Genomic DNA, 25,214 nt, shown 5'->3' on the forward strand with positions numbered 1-25,214 from the left:
AATTAACACAATAAAGTCAGCAACAGGCTAACTATTTTAAAAACTGAGTCTTCAAATGCTGCATGGCACAAAGTTTTACGATATAAAGTACTGCTAGGTATGAAGGAGGAAGTCTGTATGGCTGCTAGCAAAAATGCTTTTCCAGAAAAGCAAATCAAAACAACGCAATCAGCAGACCAAGGCTAAAGCTAGATATCAGAGCTACAACTTCTCATATCTGAACTAGAAAATCCTATTTATCCAGAATGGACTAAAATTTCAGGACAAAACAGGGACATTTTTAACATATCTTACTTTATCCATTTTAAGTTCTGTTTCCTTCTCTCTCACCCCAAAATTCAGCATGATCCAGCAAAGATGGCTGCTTTTAGAATTGGCTATTTTATTTTTCTTTCTGTGGCAAGGCTGTCATGGAGCCTGGATATTTCAGGCTCGTATGCATCCATGACCAGTGTCCCGCTGTGGTCAAAAAACTTAGCAATGGACTTGGTGAACTCGGCCTCTCGCTGCTGCTTTGTTCTTCCACTGATGAAGGTCAACTTCAGAGTGTATTTGTCATCAAACCTAAGCAAAGATAATAAATCAAAAACTAAACATAGAGATTTGACTAGTAACGAGAGCATCAAGTGATTTTGAAGAACTTACTGGTGATACAGGTAACAAACATATGTATCCTTAAAAAAAAAAAAAAAAAAAAATTCCAGGGGTTCCTAATTGCCTTCAAGATACAAGTCCTGATTTATAGGTGTTGCCATGTTGCCTTACTTACTGTGTACCTCCTCTACCTTGTCATAGATTATTAAGTTTTATGGACCACCTCCTCTTACCTCTGTACTTTACACTTGTTAGGCTAGAGGGGTCTTCCTAGTCGATACTTTTCTCCAATCTACCGGATTAGTTCCCACTTGTTAATATTAGGGCATAAACTCTTCTGGGATACCCTTCCCAAATTGAATCAGATTACTCTCGTTTGTCATACACTGCACCATCAATCATCAGCTAATACTGAGCACCTAGCATATGCCAGATCTAATGCTAGGCTCCCGTGCAATCAAATTATCTATTGAAATGATGTTTGCATATCTACATTCTTCACTAAACTCAGAGATTCTTGAGGACAAAAATTCCATATTGTTTTCTATTCTTAGCTTGGCACTTGGTACACAAATTTTCATGAATAAATTAAGAACTTCTGTTTTTACAGATGTTCACCAATTCTAGGTTGCTCAGCCCTTGTCATCAATCTAGTTCCAGGTTCTACCTTTATTTCAGGCCAGAAATATCTTTTATTATGTGAGTTCCAGAGATTCCTTAAGTACGTCTTAAGGTACCTTGAAGGCCTTTGCTATCTCTGCCCATTCAATAAAGTTTATAAAATCAATCTTTAGCAGACTGATATTCCTCCCCCTGACCGTGATGTCTGTTTCTGTCTCCATTTAATTAGGGCATATTCAGTGGATTGTCAAGCTGTTAGTATCTTTATAGGAAGCAACTGCTAGAGCCTTTGTTTCTGCAGAAGAACTATCTGAAAACCTAGTTTTCAGGGTCGCTATCCCAAGTCACAAGGATAAAAGGCACATTTCAGCCATGGGAAATAAGGGGTGTGTGTGTATTGTGTGTGTGGAGTACAAAGAACAGAGGAATATGGACTTAGGAGTTTAGATTTTTCTCAGAGTGACTGGGTTTGGAGCAGAGGATTGAGTTATCTGTCTTCTGTTAAAACAGTGCCTATTATTAACCAGTGCTCAAAAAAATCGTAGCTCAATAAATTATTGTCTAAGAAATAACAAGTGTTGGTAAGGATATGGAAAAAACAACACTCTGAACTGTTGGTGGGAATGTAAATTGGTATAGCCACTGTGGAAAACAGTATGGAAGTTCCTCAAAAAATTAAAAATAGAATTACCATATGATCTAGTAATTCCATTACTGGGTATTTACCCAAAGAAAATGAAAACACTAATTTGAAAAGCTACAGATACCCTATATTTACTGCAGCATTATTTACAATAGCCAAGATATGGAAGCAGCCCAAGTGTCCATCAATAAATGAATAAAGAAGATGTGGTGTGTATATATATATATATATATATATATACACACACACACACACACACACACACCCACAACGAAATATTACACAGTCATAAAAAAGGAAGAGATCTTGTCACTTGTGACAGACAACATGGATGGACCTAGAAGGTATTATGCTAAACTAAAATAAGCCAGAGAAAATAAATATATCATCTCACTTACATGTAGAATCTAAAAAACAAAACAAGGGAATTAACAAACAAACACAAAGCAGAATCAGACCTGTAAATACACAGAACAAACTGATAGTTGCCAGAGGGAGGGATCATTGCCAGTGGCTGGGGGATGGGCAAAATGGGTGAAAGGGAGTGGGAGATACAGGTTTCCAGTTATGGAAATGAGTAAGTCACAGGGATAAAAGGCACAGCATAGGGGGTATAGTCAATGTACTATAACAGCACTGCATGGTGACAAATGGTAGTTATACCTGTGGCGAGCTAACTACAGAGCTAAATCACTATGCTGTACACCTGAAATTAATGTAACATCATGTGTCAACCATACTTAAAAAAAAAAAAAAAACTGTTTTCTAGCCAGTTATTCCCAACCCAGATAGCTATGAGTGAAAATCCTTAAGCTACTTTCAACACCTCAAAATTTTTCTCAAACTCCAGTAAACTGCTGTTAGTTGATTTCACAGTAATCTGGGAACTTTTAGGCCCAGTTCCACTGGCAGTTCCGTGGTTTGGATGGTAGCGCATGATCTGATGAGTTATGATCTGATGCACTTTAGAAATTTCTCATTAATATTTATTTTACATTATGTATTATATAACTTACATATTATATAATTATACAACACATAATTATTTTATATAACATATTTTCAGGAAAAATATTTTTGTATAATAATTATATAATATTTATTCAGTCTCAGCTATACATGTCAGGCACTTTCAGATGCTAAAGATATATAGCAGTGAACATAAGAGACAAAACTCTGCCTTTTGGGATTTTTACGTCAGTGTGTATGAAAGAACCAACATTATGATAAAACATAGGATGTTTTAAATACAGTAGGCAGGAAAGGCTTTATTAATAAGCAGGTATTTGAGCAGAGCCCTAAAGAAGAGAAGAACAAGCTATCTGGAAAAAAAAAAAAAATCCAAGCAGAGTTCACAGCAAATGCAATGGCCCCAGAGCAAGAATACGCCTGGAATATGAATAACAGAATGGTATGAGAGAGGAGGAGAGGCACGGGAGATAAGGGGTGTGTATTATGTGTGTGAAGTACAGAGAACAGAGGAATTAGATTTTTCTCAGAGTAACAGGGTTTGGAGCAGATTGAGTTGATCTGCCTTCTGTTTTAAAAAGATCACTTTGCCTGCTATGCTGAAAATAGACTATGAGCAGAGAGAGCAGCTGTGAAGGTCTATGAGGACATTATTACAGTCACCTAATTGAGAGATGAGGTAGCAGAAGAGATGAGAAATGGTCAGACTGATATATTTAGAAGGCAGAGCTGACAAGATTTGCTGACAGACTATTGGAAGGACTGAGAGAGCAGTCAAAATGATTGAGTTCTGGCCTGAGTAACTAGGATAGAAGTGCCATAACTGAGATAGAGAAAAATGGGGGCGGGGACGGGGGCAGGAATACAGGTTTGGATGAGGCACAGCAGTTAGGTTTTGAAATGCTTATTATGATCTGATGTCAAATAGAAAACTGGAATATATCTGGGAGTTCAGGACAGAGGTCTAGGATGAAAATACTGATTCAGAGATCTTTATCATATAGATGGTATTTGAAGTCGTGAAATTCTAAATTCAAGATTACACCTAGCAATGGAATACAGATAGAGAAGAGGTGCTAGGAACAAGCACCAGTGGCATCTCAAGTTTGTTTGTTTGTTTATTTATTTATTTATTTTAAAGATTTTATTTATTTATTCATGACAGACACAGAGAGAGTGAGAGGCAGAGACACAGGCAGAGGGAGAAGCAGGCTCCATGCAGGGAGCCTGATGCGGGACTCAATCCCAGGACTCCAGGATCGCTCCCTGGGACAAAAGCAGGCGCCAAACTGCTGGGCTACCAGGACTGCCCAGCATTTCAAATTTAGAGCTATTCTTTAAACAATGAGGAATCACAAAGGAGCCTAAAAAAGCAGACATTAATGTAAGAAGAAAATGAGAAGATTACAGTATCCTAGAAACCTAGTTTTAAAAAACCAAGTAAAACAAGGAGTGGTCCACTATCAAATGCTGGTTGAGTAAGATGAGAAGAGAAATAAAGACAAGTAGATCCAAGAGACAGTGAGAGAAGAAAAGGGGAGCAGAAAAATAAGACCATGTGAGGAGAATAAGAGGAACAAAAATTTTAGTTGGGAGAAATGACAGCATGTTTGTATGCCACAAGGAATGATCCAGCAGAGAGGGAAACATTAAGTAAATGAGAAGGGAGAGAATCTAGTAGACAAATAGACAAGAGGCTATAGATAGGAACTCAGGAAGAAACAAGTCTGATGAGCATTGCAAGCAGGCAAATGATAGGAGACTTTCTGACTGCTTCAATCATCTCTGCAACAAAAGAAGCTGAGAGTAAAGATGGGAGAGAAAGGTAGGTTTGAGAATAAAGGAGGAGGTATGAAAGATGCTCTAGGACAGGGAAAGTAACTAGACTATTAAAATGCCACAGAATCTAAGTTGGGTAATGAAGTGAGACAATGTAGGAGAAAAGGGGCAATGAAAACCTGCTCAATGGATCAGAGATGCCTTTGGGGCTGAAGACCACTGGGACAAGAGAACCAAAAAAAGAAGCAATCAATGGTCAGAGAGTGAGATACTCAACTGAAATTATTGAAGGTAATTAGTTACCAGATCAGCAAAGTCTAGAATATGTCCAGGATCTATGTATTGGTAGAAACAAATTTATGGTAGAAAACAAAATGATCAGAGGAGAGGCCAGAGAACTGGAATCCATTATCTATTTGGATAATGAAAGGAGCTATGTTAAAGACAGTGCCAATGAGCCAGGAGCTATCTTCAAGGAAAGAGAAGTGCATCTGTATTTAATGGCAATGAGAAGGAACAGAGATGGCATATTTCTTTGCCACAGGAAACAATAATGTGGCAGCTGGTAAAAAAAAATCAGCGAGAATGAGGAAAAATCAGAACCCTTGTACACTGCTAGTGGGGCTGAAAATGGTGCAGTTGCTTAGGAAAACAGTCTGGCAATTCTTTAAGCAATTAAAGAGTTACCAGTTGGGGGATCCCTGGGTGGCTCAGCGGTTTGGTGCCTGCCTTTGGCCCAGGGAGCGATCCTGGGGTCCTGGGATTGAGTCCCGCATCAGGCTCTTTGAATGGAGCCTGCTTCTCTCTGCCTGTGTCTCTGCCTCTCTCTCTCTCTCTATGTCTATCATGAATAAATAAATAAAATCTTAAAAAAAAAAAAAAGTTACCAATTAAAGAGTTACCATACGGGATGCCTGGGTGGCTCAGTCAGTTAAGCACCTGACTCTTGATTTCAGCTCTGGCCTTTATCTGAGGATTGTGAAATGGAACCCCGAGTCAGGCTCTGCACTCAGTGAAGAGTCTGCTTGAGATTCTTTCTCCCTCTGTCCCTTCCCCGACTTGTGCACTCTCTCTAAATTAAATAAATCTTAAAAAAAAAAAAAAAAGTTACCATATAACCCAGCAATTCCTCTCCTAGGTACATTACCTGAGAAATGAAAGCGTATGTCCGCTCAAAAATTTGTGACTGTTTATAGCAACATTATTCACCATAGCCAAAAGGTGGAAATGACTCAAATGTCCATCAATAAATGGACAAACAAAATGTGGTATAGCCATGTAATGGAATATTTGGCATAAAAGAAATGAAATATTGATACATGCCACACCATGGATGAGCCTTGGAAACATTATGCTAAGTGAAGGAAGCCAATCACAAAAGACCATATATTCTATGATTCCATTCACATGAAACATCTAGAACAAAGAAATCTATAGAGATGGAAAGTACATCAGTGGTGACTTAACGCTGAGGGAATGGGGCAGGGAGGGGTGGTGGACAGGGAGAAGACAGCTAAAGGGCACAGGGTTTCTTTTTGAGATGACAAAAATGTTCTAAAGTTGGCTATGGTAATTGTTGCAATATCTGTAAACACACTAGAAACCACTGACCTGTATACTTTAAATGTATGAACTGTATGGTATATGAACTATATCATAATAAAGTTGTTAAAAAGAAATATACTGTGTAGGGGTGTCGAGGTGGTTCAGTCGGTTAAGCATCTGCCTTCAACTTAGACCCCATGGTTGGGCTCCCTGCTCAGCGGGGAGTCTGCTTCTCTTTCTCCCTCAGTTCCTCCTCCTAGCTCATATTCTCTCTCATTCTGCTCTCTCGCAAATAAAATCTTAAAAAAAACACACTGTGTATATGAACGTACGTATGAATGAAATGGAATGTATGAATCAAATGGAATATATGCATGAAAATGATGAAATCAAGATGTTGCTAGGGTCTAGAATTCTGCAATTCTGTTTTAGGGGTTTGCCACAAGGTATAGATTTATGATGGTTGAGGTCAAAAGGTGGCTGGGAGCTCTTCCAGGAGAATGCAGCTGGAACACCAGAATGACATTCTGCTCTTCTTCATAGGCATTACCACAAGTTGGTAATGAGAAGAGGCTGTTTGGCGTTGATGCTGTACTTACCTTCGTATATGTGAATAACTGTACTTGTAATTTAAGAGCCTACTATGTGCTAGGACCTGTCCCATGTGTTTTTAGGATAGTGACTAAGAGCATGAGGTCTGGGCTCAGATATGAACTGGAATACCTACACTTTAGGGTTCTAGGGCCCTGGAAGAATTAATTAAACCTTTTGGGTCTGTGTTCTTATCTATAAAATGGGTTGTTCTAAGGTTTAAATGAGATAATGTACTTTGCACAATACCCAGTATATTGTTATGCTCCACAGACGTTTGATATTTTTATACTTGGTACATATACCAGCTGGCATCTTCCCAACAACCCTGTGAGTCATTTTTAATTCAGTTTTGACTAAAGCTCAAATAGTTTACATGATATACAGAAAAACCATACTGCTAGAAAGCGATGAGCTGGAATTTAAACCTAACTCTGGATACCTAAAAAGACCTCAGGTGTCACCTGCATGAAGTTATACCTACGGCTGGTCAGAACACTGAAATGTGTTTCTCTGAGTTGCCGAGTGCACTGCTGCAAAATTTCCTAATTACAGACTGTAGTCAAGGTCACAGAAAACATAGAAGATTAATGGGGTTCTTCAATCATAACTCACTTTACACCTTTGGCCTTCACAGCTCTGTACTCTAATTGGCTCTATTTATTGGCCACAGGGAAAGATAGGCATTCTTCATCATCCTTCCACCAAAGTTCTTTCTCCCACAGTTTATCCTCAGAACACTTCTATGCTAATACAATCCCAGAAGTACAATGCTAGGAGAAACCTCCTAGACCGTTCATACCCAAACCTCCTAGACCGTTCATACCCCTTACTTCATATTACATGACTGGCACTATGATCTGCATGGAGTAAGCACACCATAAAATAGTCTGTTGCTGAAAATAACTGGACTCCCAGAGAAAATCCAACATCAGGATTTACGGATTTGAGTAGAGTCATACCTTTTGAGACTAGAGGACAGCTGCCAAATATCATCAGGATCCATTCCTGTAGGATCTTTCCTGTGGGCCACAAGAAAGATGCTCTTCTCCTTATATGAGGTATAAATGGTCAGGATCCCCATCATCACAAAATAGGTTCAGATAAAGTTAAGGAGAAAACACATGAAATAACACAAACTGACAAGCAAGGGCTATGAAAACTTTCATAATGATAGTCCTAAAGAAGACAGTTTCATCTTGGTACAAAAAACACTGAATATTTAGCTATTTTATTTTTTATCCTTACATTTATATATACATTTAGTGTCTAGCACAGAGAAGTCATTACCATTATACATAAAATTTCATGATTTTAAATGAAAAAAGCAAGATCATGTTTTGTTTTAAAGCAAAACAAATGGAACAAATGAAATTCCATCATGGTAATTCTCTTGGAAGGCTATATATTTGTAATAATGTTGCCCTCATTGTTTAAACCTGTTTGGAACTCCTTTGGGAACTGCCTCCAGAACCTATGGCATATTCTTTGGAACTGCCTTAATGGTGAAAAAATTCATACTGGGACAATTCATACTGCAAGGAGTCAAGGTGCCAATTCTGGGACTATGATTTGGGATCAATTTGGATAATACCATTTTAAATCAGGGCCTGCTTTATTAAATGACTTGTTAAAAGAAAAATCCCCAAAGCACATCTTTTAGAAATATTTCAGGTAGTGGGTGGCCTGGGTGGCTCAGCGGTCTAGCGCCACCTTCGGCCCAGGGCCTGATCTTGGAGACCTGGGATCGAGTCCCGCGTCGGGCTCCCTCCATGGAGCATGCTTCTCCCTCTGCCTGTGTCTCTGTGCCTCTTTCTCTGTGTCTCTCTCATTAATAAATAAATAGAATCTTAAAAAAAAAAAAAGTTTAAAAGAAATATTTCAGGTAGTGACACCATCGTTAAGAAAAGTAAACTGCCTATCAAAATGATTTGTTTTAAATTAGTACAGTCCTGGCACAGAGCAGACACTCAAAAATACTATGTGGCTATTGAGAATAAGGTATCCTATATATTCCTTCATGAAAAGACATCCAATGTATCTTTTTAAGTTACAAAGAAAAGTGCAGTATGTCCAAACTGACTTAGGGAGGAGGTGGTGAGAACCACAAGAAAACTGTTACTACAAACAGAATTTTTATAATTATAGTAATAGTATAGGATTTCTTTGTATTTAGCGTTTTGAGAAATTAAGCTGGATAGGTAACAAACATGATTCTACCATAGAAGGAGAGGGGAAAGGAAACAATCTGAGAGTAGATTACATAACAAACATAAAATGTCTCACTTAATCTTTTTAATTCTGATTGTGTATTGCCCATATTTGTAACTGAGCAGCATTCAGTTTCCAATAAGTGCTTATTATCACAAGATCACAAAACAGCTTGGTTTCAAATCCAGGTTCTCAAGCTCCAAAATAGGATTTAATTCCATGTTATACAAGCCACATCTCTATCTCATGCTCAGTACCTCCCAATCCAGCCCTTCAGCTTCAAGGAAACCTGAACCTCCAAAATCTGATCCTTCCCCAATATCCTGGAATAAGTATCTTGAAGCAGACCACGTCTAATGGGAATGTGTAGGCTAGAAATAAGAACTGGGTCTCGCAATAAGGTGTGTTTTGCTATTAGGCACTCACACTCAGATTATAATGACCGCTACATTAATAACTAAATAGAATTAAAGATAAAATAAACACATTAAATCTCAAATATCGATGGTAATCATTAATTAAGGTTATAGATGCCCATAGCTCATAATATTAAATTCTAACATTAGCAGGCCTCAGAATCAAAGTTTGTTTTTTGTAGGGAGCAGGGAAGATTATCAGTAGAGATTTTAATAAAGAGTCACTAGAAAACAAACCTGAGCATAAATAAAGGATATGATATGACACACAAAGCCAAAACAGGCTTAGATTCTGGAAAGGGATGCATATAATCCCAAATCAATGCCACTATGGCAAAGAAACAGGAGATGGTACAGATGGTGAGGCGACCGTCAATCAGACCAAAATTCTCCACATACTTGTACTTTTCCAGAAGTACCTAGTAAAAAGAACAGGAATCAAGCTTACAGGATTGCTTCCTTCCTAGTAACTGCTTTTATTCTTAATTTCCATGATAAAAGTTATGTTAAGAATCATATAAATACCAATAGCTCTCTCCAATCAGGAATTTATCAGTCCAAGTAGACTCAAGTTGTTCACAATGGTCCCAGAGAAAAAGTTCATCAATTGCTCATACATTTTTTTAATCCTCAACTTTTTCCCTGGGATGAAGCTAAAAGTCTCCCCCTTTCTGCTTTTAAAGAGGAAAGGGGGAGAGGGGCAGAGAGCAAGAGAGAATCTTAAGCAGACTCCAGGCCCAGTGCAGAGCCCAACATGAGGCTCGATCTCACAACCCTGAGATCATGACCTGAGCCAAAGAAGTCAGACACAACCAAGTGAGCCATCCAGGTGCCCCTCTTCCCTTTTTAAACAGAGATGACCAATCACGAATGATGTCCAATATTCCCTCAACCCTCTTGGCTCTAGGCTAACTAACCTCAAAAACAACAGAATACCAGCTTTCTGGATTAAAAAATTAGAGAATTTGACAGAAGCCTGAGGTAGCTAACATTTTTAATACATGTTCCCCACATTTACTGTATTCCAAACTGTTTTATGGCTCAATTCCTAAAACTAACAACTATGGTCATTCCAAGTTACAGAAGAAAAAGATCCTGCAGATGTGCCGTAAGCTATATATATGCTAACAGACTCCCACCTCAAGAAAATACCTTTTTGGCAGAATCATCCAAAGAATTCTTCACAGCTGATCCATCCCATTTGTCAATTTTTACAGGCTTATCATCAATTTTCCACTGTAAAACAGAACAGTTGTGCATCAAGAAGCATAGCATCTTACAGAAGGTAAAATGAACTACTTCCGTAAGAGTGTTTAAAAAAACCACCACCTACCCCCTCACAGGCCCAAAATGGTGTCACTTAGGTTAAGACCTCGAGTCAGGAAACTAAGATCTAGTACCTAACCTAACTGCAGTTTCAACCCCCACAAAACATATCCTTTAATCAATCAACAGAGGAATATCCTGGTCAGCATTAGGAAATTTACTAATAGGCTCCTTCCAGTCCTCTTAGGGCAACCTTGTCTAAAACAATGGCTTCTCTGCTAATAATTTTTTTTTTTATCTCTACTCCCTCTCTAGCTTTCAAAATCTGTTTCTGTAGCCTTTTGGAACCTCCTTCTACTTGCTAGATGGGATGCTGCCCAATTCATGAATCTCTTATTAAAGCCAATTCAATCTTTAAAGGTTACCTGGTTGAATTTTTACTTAACAAGAGCATCTTCAAGTATATGTACATTTACTCTTTGTCCTCTGATGTTGGACAGCTAAAAGACAAATACTTAAAAAAATGAAGATGAAGGAGACTAGGTCTCTAGAGTCAGGTGGTACTCATTTGATGTCGCCAGTCTCCATGCTGGAAAGCTTTATCTACCAGACCCAAACCAGAACACTTACCTGGGCTACAGAGACTACAGTGTGAACTCACATACCCCATCCTCATTTTACCCAAATGTGGGAACAAGGAAGAACTCCATTTGTTCATCCTTGCATTCTATGACCACAAAATTTAGACAATTTACATCTATGAACCTGCAGACACTAACAAAATGAGAAAAGTCTCTTTTAATATATCTTTGTCAGCTAACAATGTTTATATATTACCAGCATGTCTTAACTGCAGGAAAACAGCAAATCTAGTGTAGTCTGTTGGAAACAACATTTTGAATTAAAAATCAAGTCCCATTATCAGGTAGTTATATGACTTTGGACAAACTCCACTTCAATTTCTCTCATCTACAGAGGTTTAGAAAGGTTCCCCAATACCGTACTAGTTAGAATCAAATGATTGTATCACACACTGTTGGTAATAATTCAAAATGGTACAACACATACTAAGACAATTTAGCACCTTGGATTCCACTTTTGGGAATTTTTCTGTATCTTCATACACATGAAATAATATTCAAAGTTCCTCACTACAGCAGTTTTTTTTTTTTTTTTTTAAAGATTTTATTGTCAGAGAGAGAGCATGTGCGCACAAGCAGGGGGAGTGGCAGGCAGAGGGAGAAGCAGGCTCCCCACAGAGGAAGGAGCCCAATATGGGGCTGGATCCCAGGACGCTGGAATCATGACCTAAGCCGAAGGTAGACACTTAACTGACTGAGCCACCCAGGCATCCCACAGCAGTGTTTTTAATAGGAAAAGTAAGTCAAGTACTCAACTATAGGGGACTGGTTAAACAAACTGGTGCACCGAGATATCTTGAGAAGGTCAAGGGACTTGGATGGGACTGACTTCTCAATGTATGCCTTTTAAAATATTTTTTTCAAAGCACTTCAAATTTTGATTAAAAAGAATGCCTTTAAACTTTGTAAACATATGAGCATTTTATATAGTAAAAAATGTTTTCAAATGCAAATGATTATATGAACATAGCTTAAGTGGAATAGGGTGTTAACAAATAATTTGATAAACCTGTCTTTTATAGACCATAAGGCTCAATTCTTAATTTTTTTGTTCACTTAATAGTGAACAAATACCATATTTCATAAAAATTACAAACCAGCAGGCAATCCAAAATCTGCTTGGCTTTAGAACAGATTTTACTGAAAGAGAAAAGAACTTCATATTTATCTTTCTGATTGAGCACAATATGAGAAATACTGCATACAAGAAATAAGGAGACAGAATAAATATCTAAAAAGTAATTGAAAAGATATTAAAGAAATATAGAAATAGAATTCATCAAACTTGCTTTTTAAAAATTGTGATACTATATACTATTATGCAAAAAAGAAAAACTGTTCTGTGAAGTTTGTTGAGTGAAAAAAAAAAGAACTACAACAGTCATACTTCAAGTGATTAAAAAGTCATAGTTTTTTCCCTTTTGTGTCTCATAAAAACAAGAATTTTCTTGGAGAAAATTACTCATGGCAGCTATAATAAGAAAATCGTGCTATAATATTGATTCTCACAGCCTGCCAGTCTACAAATCAAACTTGGCACCTATTTTAAAAACATAGATGAACCAAGAAGAAATTAATAGGTTTTATAGCTAAATAGCTCACTTACACTTAGTTAAGTAAATTCCATTTTGATAACAGCAAGCAAAAGAAACTTGTACAACCAGAATTCACAATTCAAATTATTTGTGAAACGAAGTCATTAAAAAATTTTGGAGTCATTCCAAAAAAGAAAAATCATATTCTCATAGACACTCAGCTTCACATTATTACCTGCTGGGCATCGCAGAAAAGAAACTTGCCGTTACAGTTCAGAGGGTAATTCCTCGGCAATTTCAGGGGATAAAACATAGAAGCAATGATTACAGCACGTGCTGAAATGGCCCTAGCTCCACCTCCTCAGCCTGGTACCTACAAGTAATATTCAGTAAGTGGCACAGGAACGTTTCTACTGAATCACAAAGAAAGTTTATAATATGATTTTTTTTAAAAAAGATTTTATTTATTCATGAGAGACACAGAGAGGCAGAGATAGGCAGAAGGAGAAGCAGGCTTCCTGCAGTGATCCCGATGTGGAACTCAATCCCAGGACCCTGGGATTACGCCCTGAGCCAAAGGCAGACGCTCAACAACTGAGCCACCCAGGTGTCCCTATAATATGATTTCTGAAGAGATGGGAGTATAATCTATTTTGGGTGCATGAAAAAACCTTTATTTCAGAGAAGACAGTATCTCTGTTGTAGTACAGAGACATCTAAAAAAGGGAAGGAGGGTAGCCATTAGGTACTTATTTTTCTGATTTATTTTGTCATTCCCAAAACTGCTCATCAACTAAAATGTATGCTACTCATTCATTTTCTCTCTAATGCTACTCAGGGCATTTTAGAAACTTTTCTCTCACTCTTACCTTCCTCAACTATAAATGCAAATTGCTTTCCTTTTGTAATAAAAAGGCAAAGCAAAGTTGGTTTCTTTTATGTGGGACCTCACAGGATAAATTATGAAAAAAGGCTCAGTGCAGAAAAGAGGTAATATAGGCCTGAGACTGATATCCTTAGAAAGGCCTGCTAGAAAGGCTGGTATTGGAAAGTTGTCTGGTAAACAGTCGCTTACACTGATCTAAAACTTTCCCTAAGTGATGAGTGGCTCGCTGTGCTTAAACTGTTTGTGTAAATAATATAGTTTATGATAAACATCAGTTTCCTTTCTAGGAGTCTGGAATTTTGGCACAGGCTAGACAGAGGCCGCATACTTAATCGACCCCCAGTAAAAAAAAACAAAAACCTGGGCATTGGGTTTCTAATGAGCTTCCTCGGCAGACAACACTCCACAGGTACTGTCACTGCCAGATCACTGTTGCCAGAGTTGAATTAAGCACAGCTTCTGGACTCTACTGGGAGAAGACTCTTGGAATCTTGCACTTGGTTTCCTCCAGACTTCCATTCTATACACCTTTTCCCTTTGCTGAAGTAAAGTACAACTACACACTGAGTCGAATATAACTATGTACCGAATCCTGTGATTCCTTCTAATAAATCACTGAAAAAGGAGTCTCGGGATCGCTGATACCAGCAATACTGCCAATTAAGATCTAGCAGATGGGGTAACTTCTGCTAGAAGTTCCTAGCAGAACTTCCTCAGTTCCTCGCAGAACTTCCTCAGTTCCTCTTTCCCACATTCCCTCCTGCATATCATAGATACATACATACTGGGCCCAAGCAACAATCACTGGTACTGACTTTAAGACCATTGCTACTGTCAATATCATTCTGCAGAGACACTCCTTTTGATTTTTAAAATATATTCATCTCTATAAAACATGTTTATATTATTTTAAAATTTTTCAGTTTGTGGCATTAAATCTATTGACTTTTCACCATGAAAGAGGAAATTGAGCCATTTCATCCCTTGCAAGCACAAATATCAATTTTTCCAGCTTTTCCACCACCATCTTTTTAATACAGTCATAGCAGAGTACTAGTGATTTGGTCTTATATAAGAGCTTAACTTTTGGCTAGATCATTATTTGAACTGTATATTATGACTATAAATGCTATTCACAGATGAGTTATATAGTACACCAGGATTACTTTTTCTTTCCTGATAGCTTTTTGTTTTCCTTGGAGCTACTGTCATTTTGGTTATTGTTTTAAATCAATTATTTATCACCAATGTAGTTTCGAATTCTCTCAATTGTTTAAGTCTCTTCTCAATATGTGCAAAAGTATTCCGCATTCTGTGAATTTCATCTTTTTAGAGAAGTTGGGTCTTGGAGCCTCCTGACCTGCTTTGATCTGGGTGGACTGCTTTCCAGGGCTGCTGTATAGCTATCACTTTAGAATCTCCTTTTACCATTTACTATTTCCCTTAACCTCCTCGTGGGCTGGACTTCCTTTTCTTAGATAAACATGTTTCTCCTTTCGATAACCATGTTTCTCCTTTCGTGGTTTACTATTCCCTTGATCTGGTGAACATATCCTCCAGTGGCTTCCTTGAAGAATGCACATGGGAAATAAATTTTGAGACTACACATCTGAAAATGTCTTTTTATTCTACCTTCACACTTAAGAGAAACAAGTTCTCTTCAAAAATTTTAAAGTTTATTCCATTGTCTCAATGGTTTATGGGATTCCTAAAGCCATTCTGATTCCTGATCCTTCATACAATGCTTTTTCCCTTCTAGACAAAGTTACACAAAGTTCTTTATGTTGTGTATCTAAAATTTCAAGATGATGTCCCTTACACAGGTCAATTCTCATCCACTGTTAAACTGCTAGTACCACTGCTAGACTCTAAGCAGATCCTCTGTCTTGAAACCAATGCCCTCCAGATTAAAAAACTAGCGTTCAGGGATATTAAGTGTCACACAGCCAGTGTGTGACAGGCAACAAAATTACTTAGGGCTAACTTACAAAATACATGGTTCACCATAAAATTGTCCCTTCTTCAGTGATAGAAACTTATTTTTAACTTGCCTTATTAATCTCTGAACTCAACCCCAAGGCAGATTTTGTTTGTGGCCCTTATGCAAAGTAGCACAATTATAGTGGTTAAAAGCTACAGCTTTGGAGTCAGACTACTGTTTTAATTCTCACTTTTCCATTTTATGTATGATTTTGGGCAAATAATTTAATCTTACTACAGTCTTTGCTCAATTGTAAAATGAAGATGATAAAAATATCTATTTCACACGTTAGTATGAGGCTTAATTACCGTAATTATAAAACACAGCAAAATGCCTGGTATACAAGTACTTATTAAAAATTACCTACCATTGTTGCTATTAATTATGTAAAACTAATATACTGTATCATGGTTAGCTGGATTTATATAACATCTCCCTCAGTAACAGGAACTACATATATTTTTATGTTCCTCAGATCAGGGAATAACATAGTGTCAACAGCTACTTACTGAAAAGATGTATAAACTCTTATAAAGAAAAAAAGAGAAGGAAAAGATTTCTAAAATGTCAACTTTCAGTTTAAACTTAACAGATGCATATAAGGCAAAATAATCTCACTTAGTTCTTATCCACAGAATTTAAGGGAGGTATAACCATAGGTATTACTTACTGAGTACATAATGTGTCCTATGTATTGAACTAAATATTTTATATACATCATCTCTTTTAATTCTTATGATAACCCCATTAAGAAAAATTACCACCTGTTATGGACAAATATTTACATTTACCCTAAAGTTCAGATGTTGAAATTCTAATTTCAATGTGATAATATTAAGAGGTTGGCCTTTGGGAAGAAATTAGGTCATGAGGGTAGAGCCTGCATGAGATAGAATAGTGCCCTTAAAAAAAAACAAGAGAGCTTGCTTCCACTCTTTCTGCTTCCTACCATGTGAGTAAAGAAGACTGTCCACAAGCAGTAGAAAGGCCATTACCAGAACCCAGCCTTGCTGGCACCCTGATCTTGGACTTCCCAGCCTCCAGAACCATGAGAAATAAATTTCAGTTGTTTAAGCTACCCAACCTAGGGTATTTTTGATAAAGCAGCTCAAACTGACTAATATCTTCCTTTTACAGATAACGCTTAGGGTTTAAGAAATTTGCATAAGGTGACAGCCAGGAAGCGGTAAAGCCAGGACTCAACTGAGTTTTCATGATTTCAAAACCCATTCTCTTTCTCACTATTCCACATCACTTTCCAAAAGCATAAGGAAAGGAATTATTGGTTACCCCCAAAAACAAAAGAAAAAGACACAAATCCCTGAAGTGACAGCTACATGAAGTATCCTGATTCTTATCTAATAAGTTATAGTTACATAACATAAAGAAATCTTAAAAAGATTTAATCTTGAATATGCCAACGAAACCCACAGAATATATCTGAATTTTCCATTTCCCTCCCTTTAAAACCAACTGCAATTTAACTGAAAATACAGCTGAGTAAGTCCTAGTTTAAGGAGATCACTTCTCCGTCAGTACCAACTTAAAGAGATAAAACTCTATTGGACCACCATATACCTGTTGCCAGATCTAGATGGCTAACCAGTTCATAGAAAATAAGCATTAGATGGCTTTGACAGAACATTACAAAGGCTCATTCTGCTGCAAATTTGAATAATAAAAGGTTCTACAAAGACATTTCACTGCAGATATGGCATTAAGAACACTACCTCCTAAGGACTTCAGAAGGGTATCAAACACGATCCAGGTCTTGAGCATATATATATATATAGTGCAGGAAGGCATTTTCTGACTTGATTGAGGGTTTACAGGCTTTTCCTGTTCCCCATGCATCTTCTGGCCTTAAAGGCAAAAAAAAAAAAAAAAAGGACAAAATCCTTGGTCATTAAGGACATGTCCAAAACACAAAATTGTCTTGAGTATGGAATAACAGCATGAACACTTCTACTTTTATTTTAATAAAAGCGAAAATAGAAGTTATGCGGTGATAAAGACCTCAATGAATTGCTTCATAAAGTTCCTTCGCTTAATAAAGGGCAGTAAGACTCAAAAGATTCAATTTGCACTAGAGAGATGAAGGCTATCAGAGGTGAGCAGTGCCAATAGGATCCTGCTCTCATTTAGGAAGAGCTAAGTATGGCTCTAAGAAAAACTAATACACTTTCTGGTGTATTAGGTCTCTTTGAAAGGTCTCTCCCAATTTAGAAAAAGGATACAGGCTGCAAAGAAGGAAAAGCAGTAGTAGATGAGACACCTGACAGAGAAATTACCATGTGTTAATTATGAGCATGAAAATTAGTGGCAACACCAGAGAAACAAGGTAAGTAGACTGGTCCTGGCTACTTAAGTCTAGTATACCTATTAGATATTCATGTGGACATGGCAAGTAGGCAATAGGGACATAAAAGTCTGGGGCTCAAAGGACAGGTCCAGTTTGAAAATTCAAATATGGAAGTCATCAATTCACAGATGGTATTTAAGCCATGACACTGGTATCTCCTTGGAATGAATGTATATAGAGGAGAGGGGCTTGCCAATATTTACAGGTCAGGAAGAAGACAAAACAGTGCAAAAGACAGAAGCTAATGAAGGAGGAAAACTAGGAACAACTGATCTTCTAGAAGCCACATTTAGGGGATCCCTTGGTGGCTTGGCGGTTTAGTGCCTGCCTTTGGCCCACGGCGTGTTCCTGGGATCGAGTCCCACACCGAGCTCCCTGCGTGGAGCCTGCTTTTCCCTCTGCCTATGTCTCTGCCTCTTCTCCGTGTCTCTCATGAAAAAATATAATCTTAAAAAAAAAAAACACACATTTAAGAAAGAAGTTATCAGTGAGTCAACTACTATTCAAAGTTCAAATAATACAAAAAACTATTACTGAAATTTGACAAAACAGAGATCAGAGCAGAGAAATGGTGCAAGCAACAGCTAAAAAAAAAAAGGGACCTGGGCAGATGGAGATTGTTAACATCTGTGATAGGACTGTGTTACGTAATTGTGAATGACTGGTTAAAAAAATAATAACTTGGAACTTTAGAAGTTACTCCATAAACATTGTAAAGACAAAAAGAATTCAGTTTTTAAAACCGAGATATAATTCACATACCATAAAACTTACTGTTTAAAAATGGACAATGCAATGGTTTTTACTATACTTCTGTTGTATAACTATCACCATTAATTCTAGAATATTTTCATTACTCTAAAAACAAACCCCATAACCATAAGTAGTCATTCCCTATCCCCTGCTTCCAGTAACCACTAATCTACTTTCTGGGCACTTGTTGCTTCTACCTTTTGGTTACCGTGAATAATGCTGCTATGATCGTTTGTGTACAAATTTTTATGTATAGACATACATTTTCAATTCTCTTGTGTGTATACCAAGGAGTGAAATATGCTAAGTCATATGGTAATTCTATATTTAACTTTCTGAGGAACTGATACAATGTTTTTCAAGGTGGCTGCATTCATTTTACATTATGGTACAGAAACATAGGTGAGTTCCAATTTCTCCACATCCTCATCAACAATGGTTATTTTTTTCTTTTCTTTTAAAAATTATTATTATAGGCATCTCAGTAGTATCTCACTGTGGTTTTGATTTGCATTTTTCTTTTCTTTTTTTTTTTTTTTTTAATTTTTATTTATTTGTGATAGTCACAGAGAGACAGAGAGAGAGAGGCAGAGACACAGGCAGAGGGAGAAGCAGGCTCCATGCACCGGGAGCCTGATGTGGGATTCGATCCCGGGTCTCCAGGATCGCGCCCTGGGCCAAAGGCAGGCGCCAAACCGCTGCGCCACCCAGGGATCCCTGATTTGCATTTTTCTAATGACAAATGATGCTGAGCATCTTTTCATGTGTTTATTGGTCATCTGTATATCTTCATATGGAAAAATATCATTCAAATCCTTTACTTTTTTAAAAATTAGTTTGTGGACAGCCTGGGTGGCTCAGTGGTTTAGCACTGCCATCAGCCCAGGGCATGATCCTGGAGACCTGGGATCGAGTTCCACGTTAGGCTCCCTGCATGGAGCCTGCTTCTCCCTCTGCCTGTGTCTGTGCCTCTCTCTCTCTCTCTCTCTCTCTCATGTATAAATAAATACAATCTTAAAAAAAAAAAAAAAATTAGTTTGTCTTGGGGAACCGGGGTGGCTCAGTTGGTTAAGCGTCCAACTCTTGATCTCAGCTTAAGTCTTAATCTCAGGGTCATGAGTTCAAGTTCCACATTGGGCTCCACACTGGGTATAGACTCTACTTTAAAAAAATTTTTTTTAAGTTAGTCTCTTTATTATTGGGTTAAAATTATATAGTCTAGATACTAGACACTTATCAGAAATATGATTTGCAAATATTTTCTCTCATTCTATGGACTATCTTTTCACTTTCTTAATAGTGTCCTTTGACACAAGATTTTTAAATTTTGAAGTAAAAAATAATGAGTTTTGAGATGTCATTAAAGTTTAGTTTGCAAAACAATGTTAAAAAGCCAGTATCTTGTTTCCTTAAACACACACACATACACACCAACTACAGCAATGCTATAAAACCGTTCATCGTCTTTGTCAGAGGTGGGTTAGGGTTTAGGCATACAATATCTTACGCAAGCTACCACTGAAGAGACCAAAGGAGATTCATAGCCAAAACAATTTTTAATACCTAAGGACACACGGTTGATGGGGGACAAAGACAAGGCTTGAACCTAGGTCTTCCAACCTCAAAACAAATGCTTTTTCCACTACTGCAGTAGCCAGCACAAGGCCTGCTCCAGTATGAGAGTCAATGTACTAAGTACAATAAAAGCACTGGATTAAGAACTGGGAAGTGCCAGGTTCTGGAAGTGTAACTAACTCAATGTCTCATCTTGGGCAAGTTGCTTCATCTCCCCCTCTTCAACTCTGTCCATGTCTATACAATGAGGATGCTGGAACAGACAAATTTCAAAATCTCTTCATTAGATTTTAGAGAAACCACTATTGATTAAACAGAACGGTTACAAACCAACAAAAACAAACTAAAAAACCTTTAATATGTCAGAACCAGAAGGGATTTAAAAAGTAATCTAAGATAGTTCTCAACCTGGAAGTAACTGTTAAAATGTAGAGGAAGAAATAAATAGCTATGTGTAAAAACATGAAGCTGTCCAGGTCCCACCTCGAGAATCTGATTCAGGTCTGGGATGAGGTCCAGTAATTTGTATTTTTAACTAAAGCCCCAATGGAGTCTGGTATCTTTATACGATGTTAGGAAAAAAATATGTATCTGAGGAAGCTGAAGTCCACAATAACTAGCTAGTTCGTAGTAGCTATATATATTTTATTAAGTACTATGTGTTAGACATAGTGCCACACACCTTTTAAGGTAAATATTATTATTCCCACTCTACAGATGAGGAAATCAAGATACAAAGAAATTTATTAACTTGCCTAAGAATACGTATCTGCTAAATGGGAGAGCCAGGATTCAAAGCCAGACAGGCTAGCTCCAGAGCCTGTGTTCTCAACTACTAAGATACAAAAGCTCTGCTTTACAATCATGAACTAGGAGACAGAAATGAAGTTAAACAGGTATGAAGTTAAAAGGGTCTGAATAGAGCTTTTAAAAAACAGTTTAATACCACATTTTCATAGCCAAAACAATTTTAATAGCCTAAACAAATCCAGCCAGGAGACAGAAATCCATGTACAAGGTTAAAAGGACCTGGATATAGTTCTGGAAAGCATGGTTTAATACCACATGTCAATTTGATCGCTAAAACAATTAAGCAGGGCAGCCCCTGTGGCTCAGCGGCGGTTTAGTGCCGCCTTCAGCCCAGGGCATGATCCTGGAGACCCAGGATCGAGTCCCACGTCATACTCCCTGCATGGAGCCTGCTTCTCCCTCTGCCTGTGTCTCTGCCTCTCTCTGTCTCTGTGTGCCTCTCATGAATGAATGAATGAATGAATGAATGAATGAATGAATAAATAGATATCTTAAAAAAATAAAAATAAAACAATTAAGCAAGTAATTTTTCTTTATAGCCTGCTATGCAGAACAAAATACTTTGATGTATTTTGGGCAAAATAACTTACTGCAATGATCTAAGTTATTCTGTGATGGAGGCTGGAAGATTACATTTGCATACCTATTTTTAAGATCAGGAAACTAGAATTGCTTTGTTCCCCAAGTCAGTTTCACAGGAGCAGACATTCACATCTGCTTAGGGAAAGCTAGAAGCACGTTGAAGCACACTTATATCTCTCTTTATTATATTTCTTCATGGCAAGTGAAACTACTGGTGCAGGAAATAAAAACCCTCCAAAAAAAAAAAAAAAATCAAGACAAATAAAATTTAAGAAATTTAAAGGTAACAGCCTCTCACTCCCACAGAGCAAAAGCTGCTCTATTCATTCAGATCCTACTCCACTGAGAATAACATTTTCCCCATCTTCTCTTCCACAGTACCTTCAGTTTTCAGACAATTAGAGGCACCATTCTCTAAGGCAATTTCTGAAGACTGACAGGGCAGATCTGAGAGTTTTTTCTCTGCTAAATTTAATGCTGCAAGTACTTATTCTGTGTTGTTTTCCTCAGAGAACTATAAGGATCTTTCATGGGAAACTGGACAAATACAAACTGGTAGAAAAAAATAAGATAGTATGTCATATTAAGTGACAGTTTAATTCCCATGTGCAATAAATGCTAGAGAATTCAGAGGAGGATAACTCGATGTAAAGCTGAAATGAAGTTTTCCGAGAAAAAGCAGCTAAGCAGATCATATTTTCTATCCTCTATGGCCCTCACTGCTTGGTTAATTCTGTCAAATGCTCCTTTGTGAAGCCTTTATCTATTGCTGATACTCAAATTGGGGTTCTCATCATCTGGTCATTTTTTTTTATAGCTGTTCACAAAGAACACTTAACCAATACTGTACAATTTAATATTTACAAGCCCATAATACATTATGGGAATCCACATTATTTATATAAGTAAATTTAAGTTCAGTAATACAATGTAACCTATCCAAGGCCATGTGGCTTTTAACAAGCTATACTAGAATTCAAACGTTTTTCTTTTTATAATAAGCCCTATACACTTGTATGGTATAAGGCCTTGTTAGAAAGCTTTTAATTTCTAAATCTAATTTTCTGAAAACCACTTTACATAGTCTCAAAATTTTTCAACAGCTTGGATTACTCCAAGCAATCCATGCTCTCTTCAATCCGATTCTATCTTCATGTCACTACAAGTCTCTTAGAGAACAGTCCAGTCAACTCACTACCTGAAATATCAGGCACGATCTGCTCAAGGACATTCTTACCTAGTATGCTGCCCTTCTCTCCCAAAACAAGGTCCCAGCTCCATCCTCAGACATGAGGTCTTCCCATGGGGCACTCACTCCCTTATCAGTTAGAGCTCAGTGATCACTCTCTCTCTCATTTCAATTTCTGTAAAAAGCACACATCTGAATACACCAAATACTTTTACTATTGTCCTATAATCAGCTAAACTGAGTACTTTCTCACAGTTGGGATTCTTGGTTTTCTTCCTCTGCCACTACATACGTATATTAGACACTATAGGTTACAGCGATCATTCATGTATATCATTTAATTCTCCCCAAAAACGATGCTCTTTCAGATGAAGAATGTAAGCTTAGTATGGTTAACTGACCTGCCACTCTTCACAGAGTTTGAAAATAGCAAAGCCTAAATCTTATGGTCCTCAAATCCAGGTTCTTTCAGTAACACAATGATGCCATATACTCTTTAGGATAGAATGCCCATGCTTGGGCAGCCAGGGTGGCTCAAGCGGTTTAGCACAGCCTTCAGCCCAGGGCCTGATCCTGGAGATCAGGGATCGAGTCCCATGTCAGGCTCCCTGCATGGAGCCTGCTTCTCCCTCTGCCTCTCTCTCTCTCTCTCTCTGTGTGTGTGTGTGTGTGTGTGTGTCTCTCATGAATAAATAAAATATTTTTAAAAAAAATGTCCATACTTAATGTTTGCTGGTGACGATCCAAACTGAGGGAACAGCAAGAACAGTGAATGGAACAGGATGAGCACAGGCTGTGAGATGCTCATCAGCAGAAAGGCAGGATTTGTGTATGAAAATGAACATCAATTCCCAATACTCTCATGTGTCTTGGAGCAATTTACCATTCCAATCCTCAGAACGTGTTATGTTCCCTCTCTTTAAGATAGTTAAAGAGTGTGAACCATGCCATTCAAAACCAATGACACCCAAAAATAGAGGCAAAAAGACCTGGATCTGAACCCCTCTATATGTTCACCTATTTCTTTCTTAGGCATCTACCATGTGTTAGGCACAAGGATGTCTGAAAGCTGCTTTCCATTACAGCAAAAAAAAATCCTATTTACTATATTAAAGGCCCCATGCAACGTTTCTCCTCAAACTCCTACAATGAGAGAACTGGAAGGGACTAAGGGAACTTTAAGCTAAGTCCCTCATTTTACAAATGAGGCAACAAAGGGAGAACAAGTGTATTTCAAGGTCACACAGCTAAATCAGAGGCAAAACCAGTACTAGGACCTACATCTCCATGCAACTGTTTCTTCCAGGATGCTCCGCAAAGGGCAAGATGGGCCAACCGAGGAGCACACTTTTCTGTTTTTTCTTTTCCTTTAAGCCCTATTGATAGCACCTCAGTTTAAAAAAAAAAAGAACGGATGGTGGAGAGGCAAAGAGCCAACCCAGAGAAGGCAACAAGCTCATGAATTCGTGTCACTTACTGCCCTCGGTAGCAGGCAGAGGGGTAAAAGGGGGGGGGGGGGGGCGAAGACGACGAGGGAAAAAAAATCTTAGAGGCTTCCAGTCAGCCCAATAAGGTAAGTAAATACTCAAGTAAATTCAGTATTTTGAGTATCGCAATAAAACGCCTACAAACTTCAGTAAGCAAAAGGCCAGTGAGCACTTGAAATCTGTAGCAGCGCCCAAGTGTGGTGGTCGTAGAGGAGAGTTTGGGGACTACTGACTTCGAATAGCTGCGTTCATTCCTTCAGGCTTCAGTTTTCCCCGTCAGTGAAATGGGCACATCAACTGTGGTCCCACAGCACCTCCGAAGAAAAGTGTCGGCTGCATTGAAACGTAGGAATAATCAAATCAACCTAAGAAGCTGTGGTGGCTAGCGTTAAGGACCAGGCACACTTCCAAGAAGGAAAGAAGGCCTGATGAAGAGAGGGCTGGAGTTGGAGGTGTGGAGACATCGGGCTACAAGCGCCGGTAGGGTTCTGAAGGTGGGCCAGACGAGGACTACCCGCCGAGAAGCCACGGAAGAAAAGGGGGGCGGGGATGGGAAGGTGGGCTCGCCGCCTCCCGGGCCTCCCCAGGTTTCGGCTGTCCCCAAGAACAGGCTCCTCACCTTGTCCAACAAGCCGCTGCGGCCACTGCCGGACCCGCAGGTAGGACCACCGCCGGGCCCACTACTGCCTCCGCCACCACCAGTTCTCCCGCCCTGTGCAGACGCCGCCGCCATCTTGTCTGTCTCTGCGTCTCCCTCCCCTCCTACTTGTCCGAAGCC

At 38.3% G+C, this 25,214-nt stretch overlaps 1 protein-coding gene across 1 annotated transcript; it reads right to left on the reverse strand.

Annotated features, from left to right (window-relative positions):
- Positions 1-291: 291 nt before the first annotated feature.
- On the reverse strand, positions 292-25,190 carry SPCS2 (signal peptidase complex subunit 2). Its single transcript, NM_001003324.2, has 5 exons — positions 25,056-25,190; positions 10,522-10,605; positions 9,628-9,788; positions 7,705-7,839; positions 292-564 (listed from the first exon to the last, which is right to left on the reverse strand). The coding sequence occupies exons 1-5, from the start codon at positions 25,167-25,169 to the stop codon at positions 378-380; spliced, it is 681 nt and encodes a 226-aa protein (NP_001003324.1). The 5' UTR covers positions 25,170-25,190; the 3' UTR covers positions 292-377.
- Between the last annotated feature and the right edge of the window lie 24 nt (positions 25,191-25,214).

The sequence above is a fragment of the Canis lupus genome, chromosome 21 (assembly GCF_011100685.1).
Source record: "Canis lupus familiaris isolate Mischka breed German Shepherd chromosome 21, alternate assembly UU_Cfam_GSD_1.0, whole genome shotgun sequence".
Lineage (NCBI taxonomy): Eukaryota > Metazoa > Chordata > Mammalia > Carnivora > Canidae > Canis > Canis lupus.